The 16,487-nt window shown below is 40.1% G+C and overlaps 1 protein-coding gene across 1 annotated transcript; it reads left to right on the top strand.

Annotated features, from left to right (window-relative positions):
* Nucleotides 1-10,430: 10,430 nt before the first annotated feature.
* On the top strand, nucleotides 10,431-14,200 carry LOC106850828 (leukocyte elastase inhibitor A-like). Its single transcript, XM_014872439.2, has 7 exons — nucleotides 10,431-10,598; nucleotides 11,102-11,164; nucleotides 11,767-11,895; nucleotides 12,105-12,222; nucleotides 12,539-12,681; nucleotides 13,422-13,589; nucleotides 13,739-14,200. The coding sequence occupies exons 1-7, from the start codon at nucleotides 10,431-10,433 to the stop codon at nucleotides 14,141-14,143; spliced, it is 1,194 nt and encodes a 397-aa protein (XP_014727925.1). The 3' UTR covers nucleotides 14,144-14,200.
* The last annotated feature ends 2,287 nt before the right edge of the window (nucleotides 14,201-16,487 follow it).

Here is a 16,487-nt window from a genome sequence, read left to right as displayed (position 1 = left end):
TAGGCATTGGTCAGCCCCAGCCACCCTCTAGGCACCAGGAGGAAACACTGTGAATACCCTGACTGCTGCTTGTGATGCAGAGCAGCCTCCAGGGCTGAAGGATGAGTGCTTTGGCAGTGTGGAGCCATTTCCTTGCTCATGAATGATGATGAATATGAAGGATCCTGGAAGACATGCCCAGGGGCCTTGGGTGTATCTCTCATACCCCAGACAGGAACAACTCCACCTTGCTGCCTTATTTGCCTGTTGCTTGGTGCAAACCTTGCAGAGGTGCAGACTGACAATGGCTGTGGAGCTCAACAAAAGCCTCAGAAGCCCCACCATACATTTCAAGCCATAACTATTGATGCCTCAAGCTCCCCATGCTGTTCTGCTGAAACATGTGGGCTAGGCCTAGGGTACAGGAAATCAGATCCACAGCTGGAATACAGCAGCAAATATCCAGAACTGACAACCCCAGCTATGCTTCCATACCAGTGTCTAACTTCCTGTGGTGTTGTGGGAAAAAATCCACATCTAGTATGATGTACTACAGTGAACCATAGTGCCTGAAGCTTGGTCAGTGCTTCTAAACCATGTAGCAGTTCTTGCAAAAACCCCAGGATGTTTGCTATGTGGCTGCATTTACACAGATTATAGCCTTTAGAAAAAAATGAGGAGATGAAAGTGACTGCAAAGCTAGCTAGGACAGATAGGGGAAGAATTTTCTTTGTGGAAGTTAATGAAGAAGGAACTGAGGAAGATGCTGCTACAGGGGTGACCAAAAGAATGCTTTGCCTCTGTAATTCCTTATGAGTTAAGAGCTGATCACCTGTTCCTCTTGTTGATCAAACACAATCCAAGCAAGAACGTTCTCTACTTTGGCTGATGTTCCCCCTAAGGGTAGAGCAGGATCTGCTTCTTTCTGCACAAAGAGAGCACAATACTGTGGTAGAAAGGAGTAAGGCATAAATAAGACATTGATATCAAGTGCCACGGGCATTTCTAGAACCCCAGAAAAAAACTCTACATTGCTTCAGCAAGACAACTGGAAAAATTATAATGGGCCTTTCCTGCTTAGGGCTCTTCTCAAACAAGTGAACACAATGGAGTTTAATTAATTCTTATTTCATTCTTATCTCACTCTTAGCCACAAAGTCTCCCGTTGTAGTAGGGTTGTCTAAAGAGCTGGATGATGTGCTGTGTAAATCAGAAGTCCAGCAGGATGCCTTCCCTCCTCAGCCAAACGACGAGGCTGATGGTGGGGCCACACTCCAGGAGGTGTTGCAAGCCACTGTCCCCAGCCATCAGGTCCCAAGCCAGAGACAGCTCAGTGCTGAACTACTACTTTGCTCCTACATGTCTCCAGGAACCGATTCCAATGCCTAAACACCACCATGGGGGAAGGCTCTCGGCTGCCATAAAGGCAGCAAAACCCACTGGTCATATTCATGTCCTGAGCGAGTCTCCATACAGATGCTGGGCATGGAGTTATGTAGAGCTTTGTCCCAAACTCTTCTCCTCAGACACTCGCTCCAGGCCCTCCCTTTGGAAGTAGGTAGCAATAAAATTATTCAAAGCATTTAATTGGTATGGCTTTTTGAACCTTGATTTGAAGGTTGCCTTAGGCACTCAATGCTTTTGAACATTTGCCACGTCTTGACTCTTGCCTGTTGCATTTCATCCATGAACTACAAGCACAGGAAAGTGTCATTTACCACCACCAAGAACTTGAATGTCTTTTACCTTAATTTCTCTCACCTGCCATTCTGAAAATAATAATGAATGCAGAAGTAGGGGTTTTTTTTAGTATCACTATGAAACTTTCTAAGAAAATTATTCTCTAGTGCTCTGATGTTTCACATATGTCTGAAAAACTGCAGTTCTTGGAGACCATGAGGTATTTGGCCTTGGAGGAAAGTTGTTCTAAGTCTATAATTTCTCATCCTGCCAATTCTATGACCCTCTGCCTGATGAGTGGGAAATAATAAGTTCAATACAGAGGCGACTACTGAGGGGAAAGTATTTCTCGATCCAAAATTCCATAATGGATGAAAGCCCTTCTAAAGTACCATATTATTTTCAGAATATATTAATGCAGTTGTCTTGTGTGTGACTTGAGGTGGACTGACTGTGTTCACAGCAGCCTGTGTGGTGGTCTTTTGGGATTTCTGCCTAAAACAGTGTTGATACATTTTGGCGGCTGTTGAACTGTACTGCAAAAGCAATTATGGTCTAATTCTGGTCTAATTCTGCCTACATATTCTTTTTGCAGTTATACAAAACGTGTTTATAAGCTATTAAAACATCAGTGAACAGGTATTGGTGGAGTTATGATAGATTTACACTCATGTCTGAGAACAAAATTCAGTCCCAGCTCTCTAGCTGAGCAGGAAGAAAAAAGGGCCATCTTGAAGTCTCAGTTTAGAAATGAATACACAGAGTTTTGTTTCTCCATGTACCACAAAAGCAGACAAAGGAAGAATATATTTATGGGTACATCCCATTTCTAGTTTACAAATACAGGAGGAAAAAATTAACCACATCTTAAATATACAGTAAACTTCAGCTCTGCAAGTGAAGATGTGGGAGGCTTTCCCAAGTCTTAAATGAGAAGGCATGCTGGCAGGGTCAGAGCTTTGAAGTTACCCCACAGGCATTTGATGGTGTTCCAGATCCTGTTTACCTCCCATGGCTTACTGGTAATGTTTACTTTGTACAAAAAGAAAGAGATTTAGGGAAAGGGCCAAATGGCACATCCCCCAGCAGTAACACTGGCTGTGTGTGCTTTCGTGCCAGGGGATCTCTGTTCCATTGGCACACAGAGAGTTGCAAGGGAAGTGTTGTGTCATGATTTCTCATACACTCCTAATATCCTTTCATCAGCATGTTGTAGTTAGATACCTGCCTCGATCTGGAAAAATATGAGGCTCTTCTATGTGTGAATTTCACTTGGGTGTCCCAGGCCAAACACCAAAGCTATTGAACATCTTGTTCTGTCAAAGCATTTTTGTTTGCATCCAGTGGTTACTCAAGAACACAATAGCAGGGACTACTTTACATGTTCTGCATGAAGAAGAATCACTAGGTTCTTGGAAGCATAATGTGTGTAAGTCAAATTTTTTTAAATATCTTATTCTGTAAAAGCACCTTGTTTTATGAGGGATATTGGTAAGGGATGCTGGCTGGTCTCAGGCTCCCCATTAGATTATACACAAGTGTTTACAGCCAGCCAGGATGCAAGTATTTGGGATTCCCGAGGTCATGTGTCTGGGTTACAGGCAGGCCAGAAGATAAAAGGGCTTTAAATTTTTTTCCAGGATAATATGAGAGCAAAACACTTTATCAATGGTAAAAATCAATGGAACTGAGGGAAAGCAGAAATGTGAAGAGATATAGAGAACAAATTTTCAGGACAGTTCACTAGCCCTTGGTTATCCCAGGCATGTGGGAATTTGAATTGCAGAATGAAGAAATGATATATTGTACAAATTCCATGGCAGTATGCAGATAACATAACATTTGAATTATTCTGTGGCCTGAAGAAGAACCTTTTCCATGGGAACAAATTCTCTTTTCACATTTCAATTGGAGTTGAATCAGTTTACATTGGCTGAAAATTTGACCCTGTGTTTTCCCATTATCCACGTGCCTGTTCCTTACAGTGCTTGGCAGACAAGGAAGGGTATTTTCAAATCTTATTTGTTTTCAAAACTCAGTCACTAACAATATGTGCACACAATATTGGCAAACAAACTCCATTTCTGGACCTATGATACATCTGATTTCACTAGCTGTAAGGACTGGCAAGAGTATCCACACTAACATTTATGCAAATAACATACAAGACTCCTGAGTCACTGCATCATTTGACTAGCTATGCAAATCATACCACAAGGATTGTCACAGAAATGAGGAAGAACAATTATTTTTAACATCCAGACTGATGGTCAAAAGCAATTCCTTTCTCCTCAGAATGGTGAAAATTACACAATGTGCTACAGGGCTGAACAATCCTGAAGGGTGTTTCAGGTTTCCAAGTCCATAATTTGGTAAGGTAGCTCAGTAGCTAACAGTACCCACAGGTTTTGGGTAGTGTGGTTAGTTAAGTTCCTGGTTATGAGTACAACTACAATAATTACATTTTATGATCAAGAGACACTCCCAAATATTGCGTCTTGTACAAAGGATAAATTGACTAATAAGTATTTGAACAACTTAGCCAGTAGCACATATCGAACTTTAAAGATAACTGAATGTAATTGTTTGAATTTTCAGTCAGGAGAACTCAGGACAAAGATGAGTTAAAACTTCAGGAATAAGGAAGAACTGAAATGTAACAGAAGTTTGGAAACTCTTTGTCCAGAAGCTTCAAAAACAGGTTCAACAAACACCTATCTACTGTAATCTAGATCTTTCATCCCACCTTAGGGCAGCAGATGCACCAGGAATCTCAAAGATCCTTCCAGCCGCGGTTATGTCATTTCTAACCAAACTTAACAACAACAGCTCCACTGCATGAAAATATCTGCTATCTTTTTCACTGGCTAAGCAATATAGGAAAACAGCCTATTTTGTAAGATGCAAAGGAAATTTGCTACTTTCTGCTGCATCCCACAACGATGAATGACAAGAAAAGGGATGCATTGAGGCAGAGTCAGGAGAGGAATACTTATTGACATTCTGTATCCTACAGCTTTAAAAAATGTTGCACTTGCTGTTAAGTTAAGGAAACCTGGCTTAAAAAATTACTTAAATTGCCACAAAGAAATGATATCCAGAAATATTACAGATGAGATAATTCAGAAAGCCAGAATCAGCTTATAAATCAGGGTCATCATGCAGAAATATTTATCTGGGTAGTCATATCAGCTTACACTATGGAAGTCTGTTAAGAAGACACATGCAGATGTCCCTGTCTACCAATGTAATTTCCTATTAGTCAAAGCTTATGAACAATGAGAAAGGGTGTGAGCAGTGAAGGTACAGGCAGAACTGGCTGTATTGCTAAAGCTAATTTTGGATGCTGATCAGTGAATCAAAGATGAAGACGATTTTGCTGTTATTTTGTGTCGTATGTAAATTTCCCTGGGGAGTAAATGGGGTTTATTATAAATGGGGTTTATTGCAACTGTGGAAAAGCTTCTGGTGCACAAAGAAGTTCAGTTGGAAAAACAACAGTGCTGGGCTCACCTTTTCCCTGGCAAGTTGAATGACCAGCATGAGGTGGCTCAGTTCTCTGCAAAGTTCACACTCATCAATTCCTGCACCTTGTTGCCAGTAAATTCAGTATTGGAGAGTCAGCAGACAGCAGTGCTATTTATAAGCTGACATTTGGTTTTCAATAGGTTCTTGACTCATACAACCTGAAGGTCACTGAAATGAATATCAGAATCTGCTCAGGTGGTGCTTCCCAAATGAGCTGAGACCATCAGCAACATCTGGAGTATCTCCAACTTCCTCAACTTCAAGAGGTATGTTTTCTGTCATGCTAAAGTTTCTGTGGATCACCACAGATACTTTATCACCCTAATTGCTCTGATATATTGGATAACACTTGTTATTTGTTGTAGCAGATGTCTGACAAACAGGGAGGGAGGCCCTCTTGGCCAGTGAAAATCAAAGGAGTCCTTGTTTTATTCTTGCTATTCAGCAACTTCACTCATCTAATGGTACCTTTACTCACAGGCAACCTCAGACAAATCAGGTACTCTGTAATTACCACCTGAGCAGGGTGGTAGCAGAGCATGCATTTGCATTTTGTAAGATGAAAGGGACAAGAAAAGCCTTTGCTGTCAAACTTGAGATCAGTCTCTGGTTTCTCGACAAGAATCTGCTACATCCTGCAGACACTGACAGCAAGGGAAGCATATGGCTGCAAAGAGTGAGGAAAAAAGCCATGGGAGAACTGTAGACATCCAATTTTCTTGCATTCTCTTGAAGCAAAGAATAATCACAAGGAATATGCTGGTGGTCTGTTCTGCTGCAGAGTGAGTAATTGCTTCTTGCTGTGAGGTTGTGTTCTGCTGATTGACATCACCTACTGGATCTTTGTTCCTTGCTTTGGCCTTCCTATGCTTATCTCATCCATGTAGTCAGAACTCTTTGTGGTTTAAAAATCATATAGAGAAGTCTTACTTCCCCTGGTCCTGGCTCCAAGGCCATCAGAAACATCAAAAAATGTTGCTGGAAAGTGAAGTAAAATTTTGAGACTTTCAGTCAAAATAACTGCAAACAGATAAACAGTGCTGGGCAAAACTTATCCCTAAGGATGTAGTGCTATTTACAGTTTTATCTAAATGTGTGGAATTTTAGGTTTAAAGAGCAGGTCAGTCTGCAATCCATTCCTCTGTGCCTTACAGCAACTTTACTATGGCAAGCATCTGACCACCAGCTAAAAGGGCTATCTTTGAAATCTGCATTCTTGACAAAGTAGTCTATCTGAAACAAAATCTGTCACTGCCTGTGTACTTGCAGTGCTTTTACATCTTCATCTTCCTTTCCACACAGCAGCATCTCAGCAACCACTTCTCTGTAACGTTTAGAAAAAGTCATCCTGCTATTTATCCTTTTCTTTTAGCAAGTTATCAATGGAAAGGAATAAAGAGAGTCCCCTGATTCTGAGACTACTGTGATCATCTTCAATCCCCTTCATTTTTCTCTGGCCTGCAATGAACCTCTGCATTATTCAAAGAGCGAGAAGGGAATCACAGATCTGGAAAATGCAGTGCAAGTCCTAGTCCAGCCCTCTGTTCAACAGCAGGATGAGCTGTAGCTTTGCCTTTCCCAGCAAGCATTTGCATAGTAAGTCTCCTCAAAACTTACAATCCGGGAGACCCTTCAATCTGCTTGAACAAAAGCTCTTGGATTTCCCAGACATTCCCATTGAAAAACTATCTCTGTCTAAGCCACACTCTAACCTACACTAAACTAACCTAGAAGAGAACAAAATAGCAAAGCGGGAGACTAGAGTAACAGCAGAGAATGTTCCTTTCTGGGAATGACTGCTTGTCCAGCTTCATTGTCTGCAATTTGACCACTGACAGAAAATTATTCATGTGAAAAAAATACACACCAAATGGGAAAATGGAACCATAGTTAATCTTTAGATTAACTCAAAATGAATTAAGAACAGAAGTACCTACAAAACCAGAGAAATAACAAACAATGATGAAGAAACCTGGAGAAACCTGTTCACTTTAAACGGTTAAGACAAGAGCTCAAAAGTATTAGAAAACTAAGCAGGGGCTAAGAGAGTAGTGTTTCATTCTGTGAGCATATTAGATAACTTGAACTTTGCTTTAACAGATTACTACACAGAAGAATGCATTTTAAGGTAAGTGTGGCTTTTAGCACAGACCCCTGTGCCCGAAGGCCATTAATTATTGTGCTTCAGGATTGCAATTTTCCATTTGCTGTACTAATATGGATTAAAAACTGCCAGTATTCCTGAAAGACAAACACTTGGTTGTGTCTTGCTGCTCAAAAAACATCTTTCTGTGCTGGGAGACACCTGGATGCTCCCCTGACTTAAAACTGTTATATCTTGTAGCTCCTACCTGTATACTTCCCCCTCTTATATTCCACAACATTTTTCCTCCAACTGTGCTATGCCCAGTGCCCAAAGTAAGAATGCAAGAAACCAGAAGAAAGGGAACAGCATCTGCCCAGTTCTGCTCTGCAGTTCCTGTTGGTGACAATGTGGAATCCATTCAGTGCAGGTAGCTCTGGGTGGAGCTGCAGGCTGAGCTCTGGGTGGGAGCCCCAGGCAAGGGGCCATGAAGTGCCCACCTAGTGCAGACCAAAGGGCCCAGGGAGCTGTGGCTCAGCCAGGAGATTGGACTCTCCAGGAGCCAAGGACCTTGGACTCACTCTTAGCTTGTGAGGGTATAAAAGCCCAAAGTGTCCTTTCTTTGGGGTCCCTCCTTGGAGGCATCAGCTCCAGCTGATATTTTGTTATTGCACCAATATTTGAATTACTTTAAGGATTGAGATGTCTGAGGCTCTGTGATGGTAAGGAAATCTGGTGTGACTGTGGATGTGGGGGATTCAGCTGTGAAGTGGCCTTGATCCCGGCTTGGTTGGTGCAGATGTAACTGCTGGAGTGGCTCCTGGATGGTCAGACAGAGAAGTTTCCTCAGCACTGAGGAACAGGCTCAGCAGGTAGGATTTTAGGTGACAGTGTGGAGAGCAGCCAGAAAACAGGAAAGTAAACCAGGTGCTTCTTTGGGAAATTTTCTTGCCCCTGTGTTAAGCAAGACTCCACGGCTTTTGTTGCTTCAGGCAAAATCTGTGCAGGTCTGACTCTCTTGTTGTCAGGGCTTGAATGAACAATGTGCTTTTAATTTCTATTTCCTCCCAAGAAATAGCTATGGGAAAATTCAAACCCATGACTACCGTATGACTGATAGGAAACTGCCTTTAGAGTTTCCTAAATACCAGAGAAGCCTATTATCCAGTTGGGTAGATGTGTAAATATATCTTAGTAGTGATAACTGAGTACTTGTTACAAAACTGTGTTGTTAGTGCTTGCATCCACTCAAGTGAATACTTGCCCACCCACACACCATATCAACCTGAATGTGAAGAAGGATCATTTCTCAGGAAAATAACACCAGAGATATACTACTTCTTATAAGCAGGTTGCTCTGTCCCTGCTGCCTATGACTTACTGAAGCCATATAAGACAATCATCAGATGTCCTCAGAGACATTGACAAAAATGAGGAGTAATGAGAAGTTCTGGGCTATACTTAGGCTATAGTTTAGCCCAGGACTGAATCAGTGGGCTGGTTATAGAAGTATAATTATTTCTACTACAAAAACTGTATGTTGCATTCATTGGTGCCACTTCTGACGTCAAAACACAACGAAATTCTTTGAATTTATTTCTTTACAGGTGAAAAACCCCTCTGAAATTGCCTTTGTTTCTAGGAGTTGGTTTTCTTTTTTTATAACTAAGACTTTTTTTTTTTTTTAATGTCTTAGTATGCATTTAAAATGGTGACTTTTTTCTGAACTCCTAGGGATATGGGAAAATTCAAGATTCCACAACAGGTCCCCTAATTATACTAACTGGTTGCAACAGACAGGAATATGATTCATTGTGAGTGAAATTTACGCTGCCACTGGGAGTGGCAATGGTTTTATATCCCATTGCTCCAGAAGCTCCATCAAGAAGCTCGACTGTCAAGTTGACACCGTCAGTCCTGGGGAGAAGGTAAATATCTCCATGATCTTTAATTCTAAATGACAGAACTAGGATCTAAGGATCAATATGTCCATTAGTAATATACATACCTCCTTTGCACATATATATGGCATGTGACATATTTTGAGGAAGTGACAAATATTTCCAAGTCGCTGTGCAATGTTTTGGATTACATTAAAATGTATGGGCTGAGTATTGATTATGTGCTTAACTTGTACAATGGTACTTCTAAATTTCTACTTTCCAAGTGTGCTTCTAAAGAAGATTAAAACCATTTGCCACTTCTTTTATATGACCCAGACTGGTAATTTATAAGAGCATAGTCTTTCTATAATGTCATATCTTTCAAACGTTTATATGGATAATTTAATTCTTCTTGTGTAATAGGGGAAATATGCTTACTACATGCGTGGAGGAAATTATGCAGACTCAGTAAGAATCAAACCAAATATGACTTAGAACAGTGGGACTTCTGAAGTCCTGAACTTGTGATCAGATGTTTCTACAACACTTTACTGGATACAGACACTGGGAAAAGTCTTTCATGAGCAAGGAACTCTGTTCTAGGTCTAAGATATGAAGAGTTTTGTAGAACATTCAAGATGATCTGTTTGTAATAATAGTAACTGAAGGGTATTTGGGAAAAAGAGTTTAAGCTGCAGGAAAAAGGTTTAAGCCTCAGATAAAAAAATATGTCTGGAATTTTCCACTAATGCATAATGTGTTTTGTTCAAAATCTTACTGAGCATGTTTGTAGTTCCATTTTCTGTCAAACATTTGTTAACCAACAAGCCTTAGAAGGACACAGTATATCAGGCAGAGCTGAGTAATACAAGCAAAGTTTTCAGAGAGAAACAAAGAGTAAGATATGATAAAGGGTGTAATTAATAAGTGCTATGCCTGGAGGACTCAAGGCAAAAAGATCAGGATATTAACTGAGCTGGAAGTTTGGTTAGGACAAAGTTAGGGCTGAATGGCAAAGCCATAGCTATGGTATGAGCTAGAGAAGCAGCTCAGCTCAGAATATTGTTTCTGCAAATGTGTTTCTTCTGCTATTCAGGGTGCTGGTTTTCAGATTCACTGTGAAATCCCAAATGTATGAACAGGGAATTTCCATGAAGTACTGAATAATTCAACCAAGCTATTGTAAAAAACCTCATCAGGGCATCTAAACATAGTAGGTGTAAGGATGAGAAGCCTAAATTATTTTTGCCCTTGTTTCAGGTGATTGCAGTGCCACAATGTGCTCTCTCAGTGCAGCCAATGCCAGGTTCTGCCTTGACTTTTTCAGAGAGCTGAACAAAAGAAAAAGAAATGAAAACATCTTCTTCTCCCCACTAAGTCTTTCAGCTGCCTTTGGAATGGTTGTCCTTGGAGCCAGGGGCAGCACACTCGAGCAGATTGAGAAGGTAAGTCTTTGCTCTGAAAAAGGAACGGTGGCAAGATATAGGCCAAGAGGCTGTTTGTACCATCTGATACAGTTCCTAAACATCCACAGGGCTGATGCACAGAAAGCCCTTTTAAAAATACATTATGCTGTTCCTAATACCAAACTTCTTCAGACTAACCATTATTATTGAAGTGACTGTTCAATGAATACATCAGTGCTAAGACAAGTGTTTTGGAGGTATCCCTGCACTCTCAGAGCTCAGAAGAGTTCCTTACCCTTAATGTGTTTTTTTGCCTTCTCTGTACACTCAAAGCCTTCTTTCTCACATAGAAATATTTCAAAGATTTCATGCACTCACCATCTCTTAAAACTACTTGGTCACTTGCAAGGATTTTATGGTAAAGAATAAAGGAGCCTTTCCACAGGGACTGTATCTGGCAGTGTTTTGGGTTAGGCTAGCAACACTGCTTCAGCTTTGAAGTATCTTCACTCAGCTGCATTCATCCAACATTTACATTGCAGGTCTTTCATTTCAGAGAAGTTTTGAGCAGTACGAGACAGGAAAACAGATACCCTTCTGAGGAGGTAAGATACAATTGCACCTAAGCTGAAACAAGAGGAGCCAGTTTGTCAGCCTTTTTCCTTGAAGGCAATCACTTAATCAGAAAGCACAGCAAGGCTGATCAACCTCTCCATCTAGATTTGCCAACCTGTTCATTACTGTTCCTTTATTACTTATTTAAGGGGCGTTGTGAGATCATACATTTCAACAGCTGAGCCTTCTCTTTTTGGGTTTCTAACCAAAACAGCAATGGCAATCTAAAATGTGATAAGTGCTTCAACTGCCACCTGCAAAGGTTTGACTACAGAGCATGCCAAAGGCACCTTGGCTTCTCCCAGCCTCTAAGGCAGCAGCCTTTTGCTCAGTGTGCCCAGAGACATCACTGTAGGACACGGCGTGGTTTGGAGGTGAACTGGTGCGGGATTGAAGGGGAACTGTTTTGTCATTCTGCACATATGGCACAGGGGGAATAGCAGGTGGTGTCCTGGTGCATTTATTCCAGTGCCTGTATCAGCTGGGTGGAGTAGGGCTTCTCATGCAGAGAGAGGCTGCAATTCACCCTCAGGTCCAACTTTACATAGGAAAGCTCAAGCCTACCACGAAACATCTGTTTTCCTGTTTGAAGTGTGAACAAGATGAAGGAGTCCATTCCCAGTTCCAGGCTCTGTTGGCTGAAGTCAGTGAACCCGGACCAGGCTGTTGTCTCACTATTGCCAACAGGCTCTTTGGAGAAATTACTTATCCCTTCTTCCAGGTAAGCGACCGTGGTCTCCCTTGTAACAGCTCCTAGGAGTGGGGAGCTCAGCGGAATGTTTTCCATCATAAAGCACAAAGGGACATATGCCTTTTTTACTAATTTCTTTCTTGCTGATCTACTACATGGAACTATCCTGAAGCCATGAAATTATCTATCTTATAAAAATCATCACGTTACAATAAGCTTCTGCAATTTGTACTTTCCAGCAATACTTGGATTCCACAAAGAAATTCTATCGAGCAGAACTGGAACCAGTAAATTTTAAATACACTGAAGAAGAAGTCAGAGAAAAAATTAACTTCTGGGTTGAAAATGAGACAAAAGGTAAAGAAAAAAATGTGTGGGTCTTTCGGTTTGCAATTGAACCACTTAGGAATATCACTCTAGTTTTTTTCCAAAGATAGCAGGATTTTTATATATTAAACACCTGCACTAATTTTTTCTTTTCAATAGGAAATAAATGTAATAAGGGGAACAAAAATGTCTTGAGTTCCTTGGTTCCAAAGCTGTACATAAATATTTGCCATTTGTCTGACAGCATCATACCACTTGTCAATTTAAAATAAGTAACTGTTAATAGTCTAAGTTAGCTGATTGCCGGAACAAAGTAATAATTCTTCTTAATTCATTATTTTTAAAGGTAAAATTAAAGACCTATTTGCTGCTGGTTTCATTGATCCTTCTACTGTACTTGTCTTGGTCAATGCTATATATTTTAAAGGAAAGTGGGCAGTAGAATTTAAGAAAGAAGACACTAAAGAAATGTATTTCCACCTGAACAAGGTACAGTATGGGCAGGAACTGAAGCAGCTGGGGGATGGAGGTCAGATGTCTGTCTCCTATAATAGCAGATGGGGGCTTTTCTCCTCTCTGTTGTCCCAAGACAAAACAGTGGTCTTAAGTGAGAAAAATAGAAGGCTGTATTTCTCTCTGTTTTCCTAACCAAATATGTAAATGTTTGTGTCAATTCACATCAGAAGTGGCTCTTGAGCAGCTGAGATCCTTGGAACAAATCCACTGAGCACATGCACTAACTTTGTTGGGGATTTTGCAACTAAGGGTGCTGTTTCAAAAACAGCCTGCTCTTGAGATTGATACTGAGGATTCTGTTTCTTTGCTGCTATTTCTGAACAGAACACTGAGTGCTTGCGGGAAAAAATGTACTAAAGACAAATTATCTCAGGGGAATGTATACATTATTCATGAAGAATTTAATTTATGGGTTGCATAAGATGTATCTGTTTCCTCATCTGACACACCAGAAAAAAGAAAAATGTAATGAGGAAGTTGTGGGTAAAGTAATTTGATGCCATTAGAAAGGGAAATGTAGTTTTTATGTTTCTAAAATGGATAACTTCATTGGGACTACAGTTTACAGAAATATATCAATGCTACAAGTACATTAAACCCATGACCAGTTTAAATGATGTTTTTGAGCTCAACTATAACCTCAGTGCTGAAACCAATTAAAACCAGGGTGATAATTTCTGTATTTTCCCTTTAATATGTTCCATGTGTTCCAGAATGAAAGAAGGAAAGTGCAAATGATGTTTCAAGAAGGATATTTTAACATGGCCATCATAGAGGAACTGAAAACAAAAGTCATAGAGCTCCAATACTACAATAACGAACTGAGCATGTTCATTCTTCTTCCTGAGGATGACTGTGAGGACTTTACTGGCCTAGAACAGGTAACACTTCATTTTCTCTCTAGTAACATACATAGAGAGCAATACTTTAGCATTGCTCCAGTGTGGTCAGAAGACAAGTGGGAAAAACTGAACTTCCTTTCCTTGCATTCATTACGGTGCCAATCATTGCTCCCAATATCATCTTACAGCTTGAATGTGCCCTCACCTATGAAAAACTCACAGAATGGACCAGCTTGGCTATGATGCAACCACTGAGAGTGAAGGTGTACCTGCCCCAGTTCAAGATGGAGGAAAGTTATGTTCTCAACAATACTCTCCAGGAGATGGGAGTAATGAATGTTTTTGCCTGGGGAAAAGCTGATTTGTCAGGAATCTCTAAGAAAGATGGCTTGGTTGTGTCTAAGGCCATCCAGAAGACAATCGTGGAAGTCAATGAAGAGGGCACTGAAGCAGGTTGTTCCATGGGGCTTCTTCCAATACCTCTGTGTTGCCCAGTAACTTATGAGTTCAAAGCTGACCATCCATTCCTCTTCTTCATCAGACACAACCAAACCAACACCATTCTCTTCTTTGGAAGATATTCCTCTCCCTAAGTGGAGGTTATATTGGAAATTAGCTATTTCTCCCCACTTACATCCCAACTGGCAAACAATAAGGATAAAAGACAAAACAAAAGACATTTCTCTAGACTTTATCCTAAAGTCTTGTTTGCTGTAAATAAAAAGACTATCTGAAAAGACCCAAATTAAAGATAAAACCCTTAACTCCATGAATCTTAGGCATATTTTACTTTTAGGAGGCCTCATGAAAATGACATCTACCTTAAAATACACTATGAGGTATTTGCCAAAAACTGTAGTCCTCTAGGGACAGCTGCAAAGAAGATTTTACTTTAAGCCTTTCCTAATGGGTATGGATCCAATAAACCCATTACTTTAGTAATGAAGATAAGTGATCTCTCACATGAAGTAGACAGGAGGATTGGGATCTGCATTAAAAGCATAACCTCAATAATTGGTCTCTTTTAGCCTTACCTACCTAAGGTCTCAAGGAAAATACCACTTTATAGGGGAGCAGAAAAGCATTCCCCTGGGGCCTCCTATTACATATTGCTTGGGGGCAGTGTTTCAAACTGGAACTTTCAGAGAGCAGAGAAGACAGAAGATTTCCTGGTGTAATTGTGCTTGTTCTCAAGAAGGGCAGACCCACTGCTTATTGTTCTTTTCTGTGCAAAACCCTGTATGTGTGAGCAAGTTCTCCAACTTCCTCATAAACTTCCACATAACAAAAACAGGGTTTCAGAATAATGGAACAATTTTCTGACTAGGCCTGCTCTGTGATGGCTGGGAATGAAACATACAATTCCTACATTCAACTTTGAGTAGTGATCAGCCATTCTCACTTCTAAGAGCCAGATCTGTTTGCGCCTCGGGAGTTTCTTGCTTCAGCTATTTTATTCATCCTTAACATTAAAAGAATTAAAAATATCTAGTGATGGTTTTTAGATTGGTAGTCTGTGTTTATTATTTATTATTACTATTTATCATGATAAACCCACTGCAAGCTAAATATTAAATGTAGTAGTCTGTAGAATTAAATGAACAGAGGAATAGTGTCATATAGTAAGTAAAGATAATGGTAATCCTTCTCAAAAATGTAAATGACACTTAAGTTTACCTCCCACTTTTAAATATTCACCATGCTGAGTTTAGGCACTAGACAATTCAACATTATCTGAACCTGCTCCCTCTTTTACATGACCACTATTAGTTACCTGACTTAGGGATGAGCAGTTCTCTGGCAAGCAAATCAAGAGGAAAATTTCTGGTAAAGCTAATTTTCTTGCTTATGATCTAGTTCCCTAAAGCACCTCCTGGATGTTGTGGAGTAGGTGGTGGGAAGGAATAACACGGGGTCACAAGAAGGGAGCAGTCTGCCCAGTCTGGCAGTAGGTAAAGTCCAAAATCCACATCTGAAGTATTCATCATATGAAGACTACTTGCTTTTATGGGAAAAATATTCCACTCTTTGATGACTCACTTCCCCTTTCCCTGTTACTCATTGATGGGAAGAAGGTAAACACTGTGAGCATACTGGTGCCACTGTAGAACATGATTCAAAGGGCTCTTCCAAATGCTGAGATATGCAGGAAAAATTACAGTAAATTACAGTACTCAACGCAACTTGAACTGCTAAATAAAGAAGACCCATTATAGCCTGGAGATACCTCATATGGCTGCAACTGCAGTATGAAATACAGCCTGAAATAGTAAAAGACACAGTTTTCATACCAATTAGCTGGTAGGAGAACACCAAACACAGGCTGTTAGCTCTTTGATAAATAAAGTATGCAAAAAACAGCTGTACATGTTTTTTGCCAACTGCCATTGGAATTTTGTGCATATCTGGTTTGTCCAATTAAAATAACTTAGGTTAAAAGAAAAAAAAGAGTAAAATGAACAGTATTAGAATTTATTAGCTTGCACAATCAGGCCTATATATTTTCAGATAAAATGTAATAGAAAAAGAATTATTGTGATAAAAGCAAGTGTTTTAACATATTATTCCAAAAAGCACAAGTCTCACAACAGGAGACTTGTTCTGAGCCTGACACATAGGCTTCTGTGTATGAGCAAAGGAGAAGGTGTGGCTGAAACAAAGACGTCACTTAGTTTACTGTAGCAGAAGAAATTTCATACTATAATTTTAAAAAAAGGAAAACCTGATTTCAGGGATATCTAGATAATTCAGAACCAGCAACAAACTACAGCATAAATTATAATAAAAAAACCCTGTCTTCTCCTTACGCAATCTTTTTTCCTTATTGCCATTTTAATCTACATGACATCAAACAACGTGGTGAAAAACACCAAAAGCTGGAAAGTTGCCTCCTGCTTCTAGCAGCTCCTACTTGGGAGGGCAGTGCTCCCACAAAAT

This window comes from Sturnus vulgaris, chromosome 1 (assembly GCF_052056855.1).
Source record: "Sturnus vulgaris isolate bStuVul1 chromosome 1, bStuVul1.hap1, whole genome shotgun sequence".
NCBI classification, from domain to species: Eukaryota; Metazoa; Chordata; class Aves; order Passeriformes; family Sturnidae; genus Sturnus; species Sturnus vulgaris.
Note: the sequence above shows the minus strand (reverse complement) of the source record. Positions and strands in the feature narration are given on the sequence as shown.

Excerpts from the sequence above, each read along its gene's own strand:
- LOC106850828 (XM_014872439.2), top strand. The coding sequence starts at position 10,431 with ATGTGCTCTCTCAGTGCAGCCAATGCCAGGTTCTGCCTTGACTTTTTC. Across the intron at positions 10,599-11,101 it reads CACTCGAGCAGATTGAGAAG|GTCTTTCATTTCAGAGAAGT; the intron begins GTAAGTCTTTGC and ends TTTACATTGCAG. Across the intron at positions 11,165-11,766 it reads ACAGATACCCTTCTGAGGAG|TGTGAACAAGATGAAGGAGT; the intron begins GTAAGATACAAT and ends TCCTGTTTGAAG.